This window comes from Rana temporaria, chromosome 1 (assembly GCF_905171775.1).
Source record: "Rana temporaria chromosome 1, aRanTem1.1, whole genome shotgun sequence".
In the NCBI taxonomy this organism is placed as follows: domain Eukaryota; kingdom Metazoa; phylum Chordata; class Amphibia; order Anura; family Ranidae; genus Rana; species Rana temporaria.
Genome location: NC_053489.1, coordinates 429,898,291 through 429,915,671, shown reverse-complemented (window position 1 = coordinate 429,915,671; position 17,381 = coordinate 429,898,291). Strand labels below are relative to the sequence as shown.

At 41.5% G+C, this 17,381-nt stretch overlaps 1 protein-coding gene across 2 annotated transcripts in view; it reads right to left on the bottom strand.

Annotated features, from left to right (window-relative positions):
• Positions 1-13,425: 13,425 nt before the first annotated feature.
• The window catches only part of ELP1 (elongator acetyltransferase complex subunit 1), a 133,067-nt gene continuing 129,111 nt past the window's right edge, over positions 13,426-17,381 (bottom strand). For both annotated transcript variants that reach the window (XM_040325453.1, XM_040325461.1), the window contains exons 35-37: positions 17,213-17,367; positions 14,500-14,578; positions 13,426-13,731 (exon numbers count right to left, since the gene is read on the bottom strand). In XM_040325453.1, the coding sequence (XP_040181387.1) occupies positions 13,664-13,731; positions 14,500-14,578; positions 17,213-17,367 (302 nt within the window). In that variant the 3' untranslated portion in view covers positions 13,426-13,663. The remainder of the gene's footprint in view (positions 13,732-14,499; positions 14,579-17,212; positions 17,368-17,381) is intronic.

Sequence of the window (17,381 nt, the reverse complement as noted above, 5' to 3'; positions counted from 1 at the left end):
GTTATTTCACACTCTATATACTCCTATTCCTACTGCTGTTCATCATGGCACCTCCTGCCCAAGTGATATGACTCTGTGTCAACTACTACTGTTAATACTACTACTGCTGCTTCTGCTGCTGCTGCCGCCCAGTCAATACACCTATGTCAGCAGTTATTTCACACTCTATATACTCTTATTAAGACTGCTGTTCATCATGGCACCTCCTGCCCATGTGATATGACTCTGTATCAACTACTACTGCTAATACTGCTACTGCTGCTGCTGCTGCTGCTGCTCAGTCAAGACAACTATGTCAAAAGTAATTTCCCACTCTATATACTCCTATTACCACTGCTGTTCATCGTGGCACCTCCTGCCCAAGTGATATGACTCTGTATCTACTACTACTACTGCTGCTGCTCAGTCAAGACACCTATGTAAAAAGTTAATTCCCACTCTATATACTCCTATTACCACTGCTGTTCACTGATACCACTGATAGTTAATTTATCCCTTAACTACCCCCATTTGTGAGGGTCGGGGTTTTTCTTTAAAGTCCCATGCAAATCAATGGAAAATGTATGTTCCCACATAACTTCTGTACGCCTAGAGATATTTCAATAATACCCGCTATACATATTACTTATATGCCAAATAAAAATATATAACAGTTAAATTAACCCTTACCAACACCCTTATATAAAAGATGGGTATATTTATATTACTATGATTTTCCTCCCCAAAAGGTTAAGATAGGAAGACCGGGCAACACCGGGTATTCAGCTAGTAATAGTATAAAATGTTTTCGGTTATTATTAAGCTAGATGTGTTGATGTTGATGTTGATGTTGATGTGTTAGATGTGAAGTTAGATGTGTTTAAAAAACTAACAATTTCAATAAGAAATGAAACCTTTGCAAAATATAACATTTTTTATTAAAAAAAAAAAAATTAAGACATGAACTTCTGAAGCTCTGTCACCTCATCCATGGTTTTCGCCATTTGTTGCACCAGCTGCTGATTTTGGCGTGTCAAAAAAAGTATCTGCTGCTCATTTGCCAGTACTCTCTGCGTCATGTTTTTCATGGCAGCTTGTTTCCCCTTGAGCTTTTTTATAACTGTTAGGATATAAGAAAAAAACATTTGGATTTCAAAGACCGTTACGAAAGATTATTTTAAGCCATAAAAATAATAAAGTCGGACTTAAGAGACTCTATGAAAGAGGATCTGGCAGAGGCAATTCTCTTCCTTAGAACTCTACATTGCATTTATTTGCATTTGCTAAGCCTAGAACTACATTTCAAGATTAATATAAACCATTTCTAGGTTTTTCAGATTTTTTGTTTGGTTCATTATAGATAAGCTTTGTTTTTGTTCTAAAACAGCCAAATAATGTGGTCTGTATTTTTGAACTGTTAAAGATCATGTTCCTGATGTTTAAGCCTGCTGCTACTATCCAGTCACTTGATTGTTTTCATTGTGTTTGTCTTTTGCTTAAACTGTGCAATACAGTAGACTGTTGGCTTCCCAGCCAGTAGTCCTGTGGTAGGTTGCGTTTCTTTCCCTCAAGGAATCTATAAAATACATTTGCATATTAATACAGAGGAGTCGGAGTCGGGGAGTCGGAGTCTGAAGTACATAAAACTGAGGAGTCGGAGTCGAAAAATGTATCTACCGACTCCACAGCCCTGCTTTAAATGCTGTCCATTTTTAGAGCTACATTTTATTGTTGAAATTTTATTAATCTCTGTGCACATATTTACCCTCCTGATTGATAGTAAAATTAACCGTCTCATCCTGCTCATCTTCCTCGTCACCCACTACTCCACCAGAAGTTTCGGGGGGGGGGTGCAGCTCCTCCTCTTGCTCCTCCACAGGAGCTGGGGGTGGTGATGTGGATGGCCCTGGCTGCTCCTCCTCATCCCTCTCCTCCTCTTCCACATCCTCCTCCTGCTCCTCCTCTGCGGCCTGTCGCCTTGTGCGCTTGGGGCGCACAGTTGGTAGCGGAGCTCCTATAATAACACAATGTTCATATATTATAAAAATGTTTTCTAATGACGTATGCAAATTCTGTGTACTCTGCTGTATTGTATATGAATACAAATTAATTTATATAGACAGTTAACCAATGGGACAATGTTATATTAAAGGGTCTTGTGGGCACTACAGGGGACTGAGCGTGAGCTGGGCTGCCACCATGGTAAAATGAGCTGTTTTTGTCTCCTTTGTTTTGTTCAGACGATCTCATGTTAAAAAAAGGACTTGATGGAGTACACGGGATTACTATAACAACCCCACGCCTAACACAGGAATTTAGTGGGAATCTATATATATAAAACTCAACGTGTGTGTGCATGTATGTATGTATGTTCCACCATCACGTCCAAACGGCTAAAGATATTTACATGAAACTTGGCACACAGGTTACTTATATGTCAGCCACAAATATAGGATTGGTGGTTTAACCCTTACCCACCCCCATTTGCCTTGGTCAGGGTTTTTCTTTAAAGTCCCATTCAACTCTATGGGAAATACATGTTACTTCATAACAGCTGTAGATATTTCGATAACACTTGGTCACATGTTATCAATACGTCCACTTAAAGTATAGGATCGTTAATTTATCCCTTAACTAACCCCATTGGTGAGGGTCGGGCTTTTTGTTTAAAGTCCCATGCAAAGCAATGGGAAAAGTATGTTCCCACATAACTTCTGTGTTCCTGTCTGCTGTCCCATGTTTTTTTCCAACAGTACTATGAATACCTTGGCTGGTGGTGATATATGTTACAACAACATGGCGTCTTGGTTAACAACATCTGACCTTAAATTAATTACATATGACCTTACATAACTGTCCCCAAGGGACCCGGGCTGGCTCAACGCGATTGCCACTGCGCTGACAAGCCATTCACCTCTGCAGCTAGGGGTTCGGATCCCGCTCTCGGCTACATGTGAATTGAGTTTGGTGGTCTCAGCTCGGCCCCCGGTGGGTGTGCTATGCGAGGTAAGCCTGCGCTTAGTATGCCCACCTCCCTCCCACAAAAACCACCACACTTACACACGCACTCGCAATTGGGTTAACATGCACGCACTCTGACCATGCGGTCTCTAAAAAGAGAGGCGAAGGACTAACGGGGCTGGTTGAGCGGGCAAATCCTCTCACTCCCTTATAGGGAGTCCCTCTGCCCCGTTGGGCTTCGAAGCGGAGCAGGTAGGACGGTCTGTGTGGGAGGACCCCCTCACACCCGCCATTGCCACCCGGGGCATGGAGAAAGGTGGCAGATTACCTCTGGGGGAGGCCTGCCTACTCCCAACTCCTGCAGTCCGGCTCCTCTCTCGAGTACACGCACAAAATACACTTTAGGGGAAAAAAAACATAACTGTGACCAATAACTTACCAGGATGATATTTATTCCGGATACGCCTGACCCGGTTCATCTGGCGCCTCTTCAGGTCGGACCACTTTTTGAGGATCGCCATGCGAGTGTGTTCTTCGCCTAGTTCCTCAATCAGGGAGTTTATAACTCCCTGTTTTTCTTGCTGCCTCCGCAGCTCATCGTATCCTGTTTCCAGGAACTTCTGCAAGATGAAGAACAAAGTATATTGTAATACTTTTGTTGACAGCCTTATGGATATATGACGTAAATGTATGCTATTCAACAATTGGAAGCATTCTCGCCTTATTAATCAATGACAGGGGTAACATGACAGATTTTATATCCTGCCATTTCGGTCGCCACCTTTTTTACATAAATATAGCAGCCATTATCATTTGCATAATTATGAATATATTATTAACAACACAGGATACACGTATAGGGGAGATATGCGTTGCTAACTCTTTTCCCTGTCAGGAGCCTAACGCCCCGGGGGGTCAGAGACGGGACCTTTTCGGAGGACCACTGACGTATGCAACCGTCGCAGTTTTTTGTGATGTCACTCTTTAGGTGTGTGCAAATTTTTCCTTGCACCGGGTGGAGTTTTTGGGTTGTGTTTTGCACGCCACAGGCTTTTCAACAGAAAATAACCAGCTGGAGGCAGAATGGTTGCAAAACACTACGGGTTTGTTACCTAACTCTGGGTTTCAAGACCAGTCCACCTCCAGCTGTTGCAAAACTACTACTCCCATCAGCCACGGTCTGTCAGTGCATGCTAAGAATTTTACTTTTGCTGCATCTAGGGTGCCACAGTTTAGAGACCCGTGCATAAAGGCCTGAAAAATGTGGGCCTGCAGAACTTACAATACTAGAAGTGCCAGCATTCCCAGGCATGCTGGAAGTTGTAGTTCTGCAACATCTAAAGGGCAATATGTATTCGAACGTCCTTGGGCCTTGAGGACACTGAAGTCAGGACGTTCGCATACGTCCTATGTCCAATAAAATGTTAAATTCATTATGCTAAATAACAAGGAAAAGTGCCTAAATACACATTTGCCAACCAGGGTGTCTGCAGCTGTCCAGGCATGCTGGGACTTGTAGTTTTGTAAAAGCAGGAGACACATTTTTTGTGAAATACTAATATCTGATCATATATACTAACTTTTAAACTAGACTAAAATGCAGTTGAAGATAATGAAATAACAGTGGTCAAAATACTTACACAAATCAGCATCTTTTCCTCAGATACAGTGAAATTACTTCCAACCATCATGCTCTGCGATTGCGTTGCGATCATAATGTTGGAAACTGGCAAGGGTCCAGGAAATGGTCGCGTGTTGTTCGCGTGTTGATTGCGCTGCTTGGACCGAGATGGGTCCATATGGCTTCGGCTGTATGGACCACAGTAACTCTTTTCCCTGTCAGGAGCCTAACGCCCCGGGGGGTCAGAGACGGGACCTTTTCGGAGGACCACTGACGTATGCAACCGTCGCAGTTTTTTGTGATGTCACTCTTTAGGTGTGTGCAAATTTTTCCTTGCACCGGGTGGAGTTTTTGGGTTGTGTTTTGCACGCCACAGGCTTTTCAACAGAAAATAACCAGCTGGAGGCAGAATGGTTGCAAAACACTACGGGTTTGTTACCTAACTCTGGGTTTCAAGACCAGTCCACCTCCAGCTGTTGCAAAACTACTACTCCCATCAGCCACGGTCTGTCAGTGCATGCTAAGAATTTTACTTTTGCTGCATCTAGGGTGCCACAGTTTAGAGACCCGTGCATAAAGGCCTGAAAAATGGGGGCCTGCAGAACTTACAATACTAGAAGTGCCAGCATTCCCAGGCATGCTGGAAGTTGTAGTTCTGCAACATCTAAAGGGCAATATGTATTCGAACGTCCTTGGGCCTTGAGGACACTGAAGTCAGGACATTCGCATACGTCCTATGTCCAAAAAATTTTTAAATTCATTATGCTAAATAACAAGGAAAAGTGCCTAAATACACATTTGCCAACCAGGGTGTCTGCAGCTGTCCAGGCATGCTGGGACTTGTAGTTTTGTAAAAGCAGGAGACACATTTTTTGTGAAATACTAATATATGATCATATATACTAACTTTTAAACTAGACTAAAATGCTGGGCTGGGCTGGGACTTGTAGTTTTGTAAAAGCAGGAGACACATTTTTGGTTAAATACTAATATCTGATCATATATACTAACTTTTAAACTAGACTTAAATGCAGTTGAAGATGATGAAATAACAGTGGTCAAAATACTTACACAAATCAGCAACTTTTCCTCAGACTTAGTGAAATTGCTTCCAACCATGTTGCTGTAATATTGCGCTGCGATCATAAGTTGGAAACTGGCAAGGCTCCAGGAAATGGTCGCGTGTTGTTCGCGCAATTGCGCATGCGCGATCGAAAAATCGCAATCGCAATATGTATTTCGGTTAAAATATCATACATATTCGATTTCAGAGTGCTGCTACAGCAGTTTTCGAAATATCTGCAATCAATTTCGCATTCGCATGTTGCGATATTTCGATAAAATATCAGGAATATTCTGAGCCAATCAGAGCGCTCCTCCAGCATATCTCGAAATTGCGCAATAAATATCGCATTCGCATGTTGCGATATTTCGATAAAATATCACGAATATTCTAAGCCAATCAGAGAACTCCTCCAGCATATCTCGAAATTGCGCAATAAATATCGCATTCGCATGTTGCGATATTTCGATAAAATATCACGAATATTCTAAGCCAATCAGAGAACTCCTCAAGCATATCTCGAAATTCCGCAATAAATATCGCATTCGCATGTTGCGATATTTCGATAAAATATCACGAATATTCTGAGCCAATCAGAGAACTCCTCAAGCATATCTCGAAATTCCGCAATAAATATCGCATTCGCATGTTGCGATATTTCGATAAAATATCACGAATATTCTAAGCCAATCAGAGCGCTCCTCCAGCATATCTCGAAATTCCGCAATAAATATCGCATTCGCATGTTGCGATATTTCGATAAAATATCACGAATATTCTAAGCCAATCAGAGCGCTCCTACCGTAGTTATTAAAAAATCGCAATTATTTTCGCATTCGCAATAGCGAAAAATCGCAATCAATTAATTTCGATAAAATATCACGAATATTCGAATTTAGCGAATATATCTCGAATATTCGAATATATATTCGAGATATATCGCGAAATCGAATATGGCATATTCTGCTCAACACTAGTCAAGACTTATCTACATTGCTGCTAGAACTGGTCTCCCCCATGGCCATTCTCAGCTTGGCTTTTGGAGTGCCATGCCTGGACTCTGTTGGACTAGACATTGCAGGGATATCCTGTGTTCACCTTAACTACTTAACCCCCGGACCATATTGCTGGTCAAAGACCAGAGCACTTTTTGCGATTCGGGACTGCGACGCTTTAACTGACAATTGCGCGGTCGTGCGACGTGGCTCCCAAACAAAATTGGCGTCCTTTTTTTCCCACAAATAGAGCTTTCTTTTGGTGGTATTTGATCACCTCTGCGGTTTTTATTTTTTGCGCCATAAACAAAAATAGAGCGACAATTTTGAAAAAAAATAATATTTTTTACATTTTGCTGTAATAAATATCCCCCAAAAATATATAAAAACATTTTTTTTCCTTAGTTTAGGCCGATACGTATTCTTCTACATATTTTTCGTAAAAAAAAATCGCAATAAGCGTTTATTGATTGGTTTGCGCAAAAGTTATAGCGTTTACAAAATAGGGGGTATTTTTATGGCATTTTTATTAATATATTTTTTTTACTAGTAATGGCGGTGATCAGTGATTTTTTTTCGTTACTGCGACATTATGGCGGACACTTTTGACAAATTTTTGGGACCATTGGCATTTTTATAGCGATCAGTGCTATAAAAATGCATTGGATTACTATAAAAATGCCACTGGCAGTGAAGGGGTTAACACTAGGGGGCGGGGAAGGGGTTAAGTATGTTCCCTGGGCGTGTTCTTACTGTGGGGGGGGGGGGGGGGTGGCCTCACTAGGGGAAACACTGATCTTCTGTTCATACATTGTATGAACAGAAAATCAGCATTTCCCCCGCTGACAGGACCGAGAGCTGTGTGTTTACACACACAGCTCCCGGTCCCCGCTCTGTAACGAGCGATCGCGTGTGCCCGGCGGCGATCGCGCCCGCCGGGCACACGCACGGGAGTCGGGGGCGAGCGGGGGGCGCGCGCCTCCGGTGGCGCGCACGCGCCCCCTAGTGGCCGCTCGAAGAGCGGACGTATAGCTACGGGCTCTCGCCCAGGAGAGCCGACCTGCCGCCGTATAATGACGGTGGCTGGTCGGCTAGTGGTTAAAAGAAAAAAAAAAAAAAAAAAAGAATGTAATAAATGCACATCATTTTGCAGGAAAGAAAATTGTGCATTTATTATTCAGTAGATGGTGGGTGCCATGTAGTAGACTTTTCAGAGTATCTGTGTGCTCGTAGAGACAGGTAGATACACACTGACAGAGAAAGATAATCAACTTATCCTTTAAAGCTGAACTCTGGGTTGCAAACTGTAAACAGCAATCAGTATCAACTATGTAAACTTTTATCAAGTAAGATATAAACCTCACCATGTAGAAGCTAAATTGGTAGAATTATCTGTGACGTCATAGCTCCAATTCATAAAATAACAGCATTTGCCAGCTCCAGGAGGAGGAGTAAGCAGACATGAACGTTACATCCTGTATTCACACTGCACAGCCATGAGATACTACAGTTCCCGTGATGCCATGGGAATTGTAGTGAATGGACGCGATTGTGGGTAAATATTGTGAATGCGCTCATGACACGCCCACATCTGAACTAGTAATAAACCATTTAATATACCATTGTTAATATTGCTATCACATTATATTCAATTATATGACAGTTTTATTTAACAATAGAACACCCTGAAAGAAAACAAAGCCCCTTACCTGTTCCTTACAGATCAATATCACATTTGGCTGTGGGGAGAGGCACTTACACTGAGCCTAGTGTTCATTTACAGGCATAGAGACCCAAAACACACTAGGAGACTCCTGGCCTGTCAGTCGCTGTATGAGGACACTGGAGACTCTCAAAAGAAGCTGAAAAAGTGGGGAACTCAGACTGGGAGCCTGAGACTCCTGGATCCACCCACTACAGCGAGCGGTGGAGTAATTACAACATCTCTTACTGCAAAGCACTACAATGGGAAATGTAGGATAGCGTCTTATATTGTGGATGTTAAGGGAACTGATTCCTGCAATTCATAAAAGTCTTAATGGATTTTTCAGTGACAGACTGGTGAATGGACAGAAGAACATATTGGATTAAGGTATGAAGACAGCAGAGTATTATAGATGCAATGTGGCTACTGGTCATTCTTTTCATATTATATTGGCTTTGTCCCAGTGTGGGCCATTTCTGGTCTTCTATCACTGCTTTTATGGAAGAGAACCTAGCCTTACCTAATATTTATACCCCCAATAGATGTCTCCTAGTTTTTACAGGTGGATTCATTTAGTAACCAAGGCCTTACTTATGTATAAATCGACCTATATTTATAGAGATTGTCCAAACATTTTAGAAAGTCTGATGTAGCGGGATGAATACAATTTCAGGGAATATTGAGGTTTGAATCTGCTGCATGTATGACTATATTGTACTATTCTTTTATCCAGGGCTCGACAAATCCAGGTCGCCATGGCGACTAGAAATAGTGTCCTGGCGACTTGGCTTGGAAGGTGGGCAAACAAAACAAAAACATATTTTGTTTGTGAGCTGGCGCCATCTGGTGGTAAGCCGTTGGTATTACAAGTTATTACCACCAGATGTGAGCTGGCGCCATCTGGTGGTGGCCGTTGGTATTACAAGTTAAGCATTACAAGTTTAACAGCAATTCTAATGTCATTTTTCACTGCCATCTTCTTCCCTCTAATTAGAACCCCCAAACATTATATATTATTTTTTATCCTAACACCCTAGAGAATAAAATGGCGATCGTTGCAATACTTTCTGTCACGCCGTATTTGCGCAGCGGTCTTGCAAGCGCACTTTTTTGGGAAAAAATTACACTTTTTTTAATTAAAAAATAAGACAACAGTAAAGTTATCCCCATTTTTTTAATATTATGAAAGATAATGTTACACCGAGTAAATTCATACCCAACATGTCACGCTTCAAAATTGCGTCCGCTCGTGGAATGCCGACAAACTTTTACCCTTTAAAATCTTCATAGGCGACGTTTAAAAATCTGCAGGTTGCATGTTCTGAGTTACAGATGCCTCACATGTGTGGTTTTTAACAGTGTTTACATATGCGGGCGCTGCTCACGTATGTGTTCGCTTCTGCGCTCAAGCTCGTCGGGACGGGGTGCGTTTTCTGGCTTTTAACTTTTTTAGCTGGCTCCTAGATTCCAAGCAAATTTGTCAAACCCTGCTTTTATCACTCCACTGGGTTTATATGTGCCATACTCAGGCTCTCTATTTTGCCATCAGAACCCATGATCTTTTTTGTCTGTGAATACACCAGCTGTTATGTTTAATCCCACTGATGGGATTTCTACCGATGTACATATTATTCATTAAGTTGTGTTTGCGAAACAATATTGTGTCACTCACCCATCAATGGGTAACCTGTTCCATGTATGTTTAAATTAATAAAAATTACCCTAAAAAAAATAAAAGGTATGAAGACTGCATTATTTAAATGTAATACATTTTTTGCCCGGAGTGCTTTCCAAGTCCAGAGCTGCTGCCATTGCCTCAGCACTTGCACTGTCTTTGAAGTCTCACTTACTTTTAAAAATATATTAAAAATATTATAAACACTTATACCGTTACAGCATCACATCAGCAGCCATTCATTACATGTAAACTACATTATGAATAAGAGCAATAAATACCTTTTTTTTTTTTTTTCCTATCTTTCAAATCTAGGGGCACATGACTTTTTTTGGCTGCAGCACAGACCAGTGTTTTGCAATATGTGGGCAGGAAGAGAACGGTCATCCACAAGTGATGTGGATTACCAAGATGCAAACAAGGAGAAAATGACCAGCTTAGAAAGGCACTGAAAATGAAGCACATTCACTAGCTGTGACAATGGCGGCTCTATACAATCTCCGGCTGCAGCAGGGACACAAATAGGAGGGAGGGACAGCAAACGGCAGGATCAACCAGTTTTTTTGCAGTATACAGTGGGGATCGAAAGTTTGGGCACCCCAGGTAAAAATTTGTATTAATGTGCATAACGAAGCCAAGGAAAGATGGAAAGATCTCCAAAAGGCATCAAATTACAGATTAGACATTCTTATAATATGTCAAAAAAAGTTAGATTTTATTTCCATCATTTACACTTTCAAAATTACAGAAAACAAAAAAATGGTGTCTGCAAAAGTTTGGGCACCCTGCAGAGTTAATATCTTGTACTGCCCCCTTTGGCAAGTATCACAGCTTGTAAACACTTTTTGTAGCCAGCCAAGAGTCTTTCAATTCTTGTTTGAGGAATCTTTGCTTATTCTTCGTTACAAAAGTCTTCCAGTTCTTTGAGATTTCTGGGCTGTCTGTCACGCACTGCTCTTTTAAGGTCTATCCATAGATTTTCAATTATGTTGAGGTCAGGAGATTGTGAAGGCCATGGCAAAACCTTCAGTTTACGCCTCTTCATGTAATCCCCCGTGGATTTTGAGGTGTGTTTAGGATCATTATCCATTTGTAGAAGCCATCCTCTCTTTAACTTCAGCTTTTTCACAGATGGCATCAAGTTACCATCCAAAATTTGCTGAAATGTTATTGAATCCATTTTTCCTTCTACTGAAATGTTCCCTGTGCCACTGGCTGCAATACAACCCCAAAGCATGATTGATCCACCCCCATGCTTAACAGTTGGACAGAGGTTCTTTTCATTAAATTCTGTGCCCTTTCTTCTCCAAACGTACCTTTGCTCATTCCGGCCAAAAAGTTCTATTTTAACCTCATCGGTCCACAGAACTTGTTTCCAAAATGCATCAGGCTTGTCTATATGTTCATTTGCAAAGTTCAAACGCTGATTTTTGTGGTGAGGACGTAGAAGAGGTTTTCTTCTGATGACTCTTCCATGAAGACCATATTTGTACAAGTATCTCTTTATAGTGGAATAGTGTACCACAACTCCAGTGTCTACCAGATCTTTCTGGAGGGATCGTGGAGTCAAACGTGGGTTTTGAATTGCTTTTCTTACAATCCTGCGAGCTGTTCTGTCCGATTTTTCTTGGTCTTCCAGATCTTGCTTTAACGTCCACTGTTCCCGATGACTGCCATTTCCTAATTACATTCTGAACAGAGGATATTGACATCTGAAAACGCTTTGCTATCTTCTTATAGCCTTCTCCAGCTTTGTGAGCGTCAACTATTTTCAGTTTCAGTTTTCTAGACAACTGCTTAGAAGAACCCATGGTGCTGATTGTTGGGGCAAGTCAGATGAGTCTGGGCATTTAAAACCTTTGAGATTGACATCACCTGGTCTTCCCAGACGATGATTGAGAACAATCCATGACACTGGCAGGTCTCGGCTTTGCAAAGGGGGCAGTGCATGCTATAAATTCTGCAGGGTGCCAAAACTTTTGCAGACGCCATTTTTTTGTTTTCTGTAATTTTGAAAGTGTAAATGATGGAAATAAAATCTAGCTTTCCTGCAGCTGATCATTTCCCTATTACTGACTTATCATGCCTTGTTCTGCTCTGTCTCTCTGTATGGAGGTGGCCACCTTGGCAGAGGAAGGACTTTGCTTCCTCATGGAAGTGCCTCAGCAAGAACAGTAAGCAGCACAGTAGTGACATCACCAAATCTCACTCTAAATCTTCTGACACTAGCAGTCAGAGGCAGAAATGCCTTATTTTGCACACATGACATTTCCCCATGGACAACGTCATGTGTGACGAAAAGCGTCAGATGGAGGTTACGTGATGACGTCACCATGCTGTCGTACTAGGACGGGCGCTTGTTGCAAGCCAGCCAGCTCTGTTTTTTATATGCGATTTGAAAACCAACCAAATGTACGTTTTTAACCTTTTTTGTTATTAAAAAGTCAGACAATATTACACTATGGCCAGTCTTTCTTTTTGGGTCATTTGCTGAAAGAGATGGTCACAGACTACACAGTGGTGCCAGTATGTGAGACACATTACAGCCATCTATCGTGTGATAATCGTTCCTAAGATCATCCATGCAAGTAAAAGCATTGGCTGGGCTATAGCCATATGCCTATTTTGCTTGCTATATGGTAAGCAGGTTTTTCTTAAGGTGCCGGTACACCTTTTGATGTGAATGTGGTGCCATTGGGAAAAGGATTTACCTTACTACTTTTAAATCTAGAAACAGATTGTCATGATATTCAAGCAAGGATCCTTTTGCATTACCGTAATTTGGACTATTTTAGCGCTGCTTCTCATATCTATGTGTATCTCACTTTAAGCTGCTGCTTTTTTGGATTGAATGTGCTGAGAGAAAGTTTTTAGCCTATTTTCACATATAACTACGACTCTTAAGGCACTTGAGTGGCCAAGTACACTCACATAACTTTCCATTTTTTAGGAGGAATTAAAGACACTATGCAACAGTGAAATTCCATCTTGCATGCCGTGTGATCCTGTAAAAGTCAGCAGCGACTGCAGGGGAGAGAAGAGAGCTTCCTCCTCTTCCCTGCAGCTGCTGCTGGCTGACACAGGGGGAGATGGATCATGTGATCAGAGAGCGCTGAAAATGGGTATATGCATATTTTTTTACACTGGTTACTCAGCATAAGAGGGGGAAAGGAACAATTTAAAGCTAGTTGGGTGTAAGCTGTAATTCCACTTTACACAGTAGCCAAATAAATGTTAGAGAAGTAATAACCAGTTGACCTAGAAATCCTGTTCTAGTGCATTTCAGGGTTGTTACTTTTTTTTGAGCAGTGAACCTAAAGTCAAATATTGACTTTAGCTCTACCTAATAAGTACAAGAGTGACGTAAAAAAACAATTCAAAAGGCACCTAAAATAGTTGAAGCAAAAAAAAAATCCTCACATTATGGTCTTAGCATAATGTTTGTGTTTTATTCACTACTGAACATTAATATTAGATTGCAGAAGGCTTGAAGTAGCCATATTCTTTGCTTTTCCAGGAAAAATAATATTAGGGCTAGCAAGACTGAATACTGTCTTGCCTAAAACAGTCATGCATGGCGCATCTTGGTCAGTAGATCTTCTTAAGTAGCTGCATTATCTTTTTTTTAAAGTCATTTTCCCTAAGACTTAAGGGTTGACCAGTCCTAATCAAGCAGATCAAGCTTCCACTGTGTGGTTTTACAAAGCTTTGGAGCTGTAGTCAGTTCAGAATCTGAAAGACAAAATGACATAAACATACAAATCAGGTAAAGAGAGAGAATTTCGTTTTACAATCAACACTGTCTGATTTTAAAACAACCTATCTATTGCCAAAGACAAAATAATCATTAAAAGATTTCCAATAAATGCATTCTCACCTAAAACATATAAAAAAAAACCACAACAACAAATGCCTGCACTGTGGCAACTTTATTATGTTACCTAATATTTAGGCAATGTTGGTGTTAGAAAGAGGCCATAACAAATTCATTGAACTTAAAGTGGTTGTAAAGGCAAAAGTTTTTTTTATCTTGATGCATTAAGATAAAAAGCCTTCTGTGTGAAGCTGACACTTACCTGAGGTCCCTCTTTGTGCACGAGTGTCTCAGCCATCCAAGATTCTCCATCCTGATTGGCTGAGACACAGCAGTGCCACCAAAGCCAACTGGCCAATCAGGGGAGAGTGGGGTGGGGCTCCGTGTCTGAATGGACACAGGGAGCTGTGACTCAGGTGCCCCCATAGCAAGCTGCTTGCTGTGCGGGGAACTGAACAGGAGGGAGGGGCCAGGATCACAGAAGAGGGACCCGAGAAAAGAAAGATCCGGACTGCTCTGTGCAAATCCACTGCAACAGCAGGTAAGTAGAACATGTTTATTATTTTTATAGAAAAAAAAAACAAGACTTTACAATCACTTTAAGAGTGATCCAAGGGTGGTATTAATTTTCTTTAGATAAAATAGGAATTGATCCAATAAGAACACCACAAAAAGTAAACGCTTACCTTGTTCTGTTGATTTTATATTTTTCTGTTGCTGATATGAAGTCATTATACTATTAGCAGTTGCATGAGGACCTAGGACCTGTAATACAAATAAGTATTGGGTACATTATGTAGTTTGAAGCAGCCTTCATGTTTATTTATTTCACTACACATATATGTATTCCATCACAAAACACAGTTCACCCCTTCATGAGGTCTGTAAAGCAGAACTTTTCCCATTTTTGACTAGGGTGATAAAAAGGTTGGAATACTTTAGTACCAGGGCTGAGCCAAACATGCCTGGGTTCGACTGTACATATCATTTGAATGCCAAATCTGCCCCCCATTAAGGTCAATGGGAGCTCAATCTGTCAAGCTATTTTTTTTCCATTTTTTAAGGCTAATAGACAAGGATTTGGCAAAGTATATATGGTCTTGCTGCGAGCAGTGAATTTAATAATGCTTAGTTCAACATTAAAAAAAGCACCATTCCTAAAAAAAAAAAAAAATGCACCAGGAGTATAATTAAAGCTGCACCCCAAAATTATCAGTGATTAGCTGAATGTACAATTGAATAAGGAGGGTGGCAACCTTTGAGAGATGGAGATCTACCTGGACAACATTGAAGAGATCAAAGATCACCGGGGTGCAGCTCCCTCTTTTTTTTTTATAAATTAACTAGCAAAGTAAAGACAGCATTAAATACCTAGAAAAATCTACTAAAACCAATATCACTGTAAATATATAAACATACCCTAAGTTGGCTTTAGTGAGAAACTCGGCACATTGACTTTCATTCACAATTTTTTCATGTCTGGGGAGCAATTGGTTAACACCACAAATCTGATGCTGGAGTTCATCATGAAAGCAAAACATCTGGTACTGCAGGCTGTTTTTTTTTTCTGCTCTGATTTCTGGCCAGTGCAAGTAGTTTGTAGGGTGGCGTACAGAGGTTGGTTAGAATGTAGGGCAGCGTACAGAGGTTGTAGTATAATGTATGGTGGGGGTCAGGAGAGCATGGCACAGGGAGGTCAGAAGGGCAAGGTAGGTACTGGGGGGGGGGGTCAGGAGCATATAGCACTGGGAGATATGAAGAGCACAGTACAGAGGGATCAGGAGGACTGGGGTCTCAAGAGGGCATGGCACTAGAGGGACAGGAGGGTATGGTATTACGTAGATCAGGTGGGCTGGAGTGGTAGGAGGGTATGGTATTGAGAGGGGGGATCAGGAGGGCTGGGGGTGTCATTATGGCTGGAGTGGCAGGTGGGCTGGAGTTTAACCACTTAAGCCCCGGACCATATTGCTGCCTAAAGACCCAAGGGGTTTTTACAGTTCGGGACTGCGTCGCTTTAACAGACAATTGCGCGGTTGTGCGACGTGGCTCCCAAACAAAATTGGCGTCCTTTTTTCCCCACAAATAGAGCTTTCTTTTGGTGGTATTTGATCACCTCTGCGGTTTTTATTTTTTGCGCTATAAACAAAAATAGAGCGACAATTTTGAAAAAAAATGCAATATTTTTTACTTTTTGCTGTAATAAATATCCCCCAAAAACATATATAATTTTTTTTTCCCTCAGTTTAGGCCGATACGTATTCTACCTATTTTTGGTAAAAAAAAAAAAAAATCGCAATAATCGTTTATCGGTTGGTTTGCGCAAAATTTATAGCGTTTACAAAATAGGGGATAGTTTTTTTTGCATTTTTTTTTTTTTTTACTACTAATGGCGGCGATCAGCGATTTTTTTCGTGACTGCGACATTATGGCTGACACTTCGGACAATTTTGACACATTTTTGGGACCATTGTCATTTTCACAGCAAAAAATGCATTTAAATTGCATTCTTTATTGTGAAAATGACAGTTGCAGTTTGGGAGTTAAACACAGGAGGCGCTGTAACATTTAGTGTTCACTTTGTGTGTGTTTACTAGTGTAGGGGGGTGTGGCTGTAGGAATGACATCATAGATCGAGTCTTCCCTATAAAGGGAATCACCCGATCGATGCGCCGCCACAGTGAAGCACGGGGAAGCCGTGTTTACACACGGCTCTCCCCGTTCTTCAGCTCCGGGGAGCGATCGCGACGGAGCGGCTAAAAACAAATAGCCGCGCCGTCGTCCAGGATCGCTCCCCGAGCGGACCCGACCTCCGCATGTACCGGGGGGGGGGGTCCCAATCGGACCCCCCACCCACGTCTAGCAGAGGACGTACATGTACGTACATGTGCCTGTCCGTGCCATTCTGCTGACGTATATGTACATGAGGAGGTCGGGAAGTGGTTAAAGAAGTTTTATCTGCAGAGTGGCACAGGCAAGGTGTAGTGGACCTGATCCCTTCTGCCTGGTGCCATCAACATTCTTATACTTTCAGGTGTGGGGCATATTTGTACATTCCCTTGTGCTTCCTATAAATAAAGTGCTGAACAATGAAGTGGCCTATAGCCAAGCTTCAGTTTTTTCACACAAAGATTGGGGGTCATTTTCATTGTGAATCATTCGAAGTGGTTCTAAAGGCAAAAGGTGGGGCAGATGCTCAGACATGTAGCTAATTATACTGCTTTTCGCCTTGAACTCCCATTATAGTGGATGGGTGTATGGGATACCTAAACTACAGCCTTAACTCTTTGGGATTCACAATGTGCAAGACAAGGAATTATCACTAGCTTTCTAAAAATTGGTTAGGGGAAAACTAATTTCCTGTCTACAGAAACCCAAACCCTACACAAGTAGTAAACTTACCGGTGTTGCTGCATTTGTCTGGCTATTAGGAATCCAGATTTCAGGTATTGATATCTCTATCAGCTGAAGGAATTCACGATATGCTTTTTGAAGATGTCTGGCTTCAGTATCATAACCAAAGAGGACAAGCACTTTCAGGAGACAGGTCACCTCGGCTGCAGAAAAACAG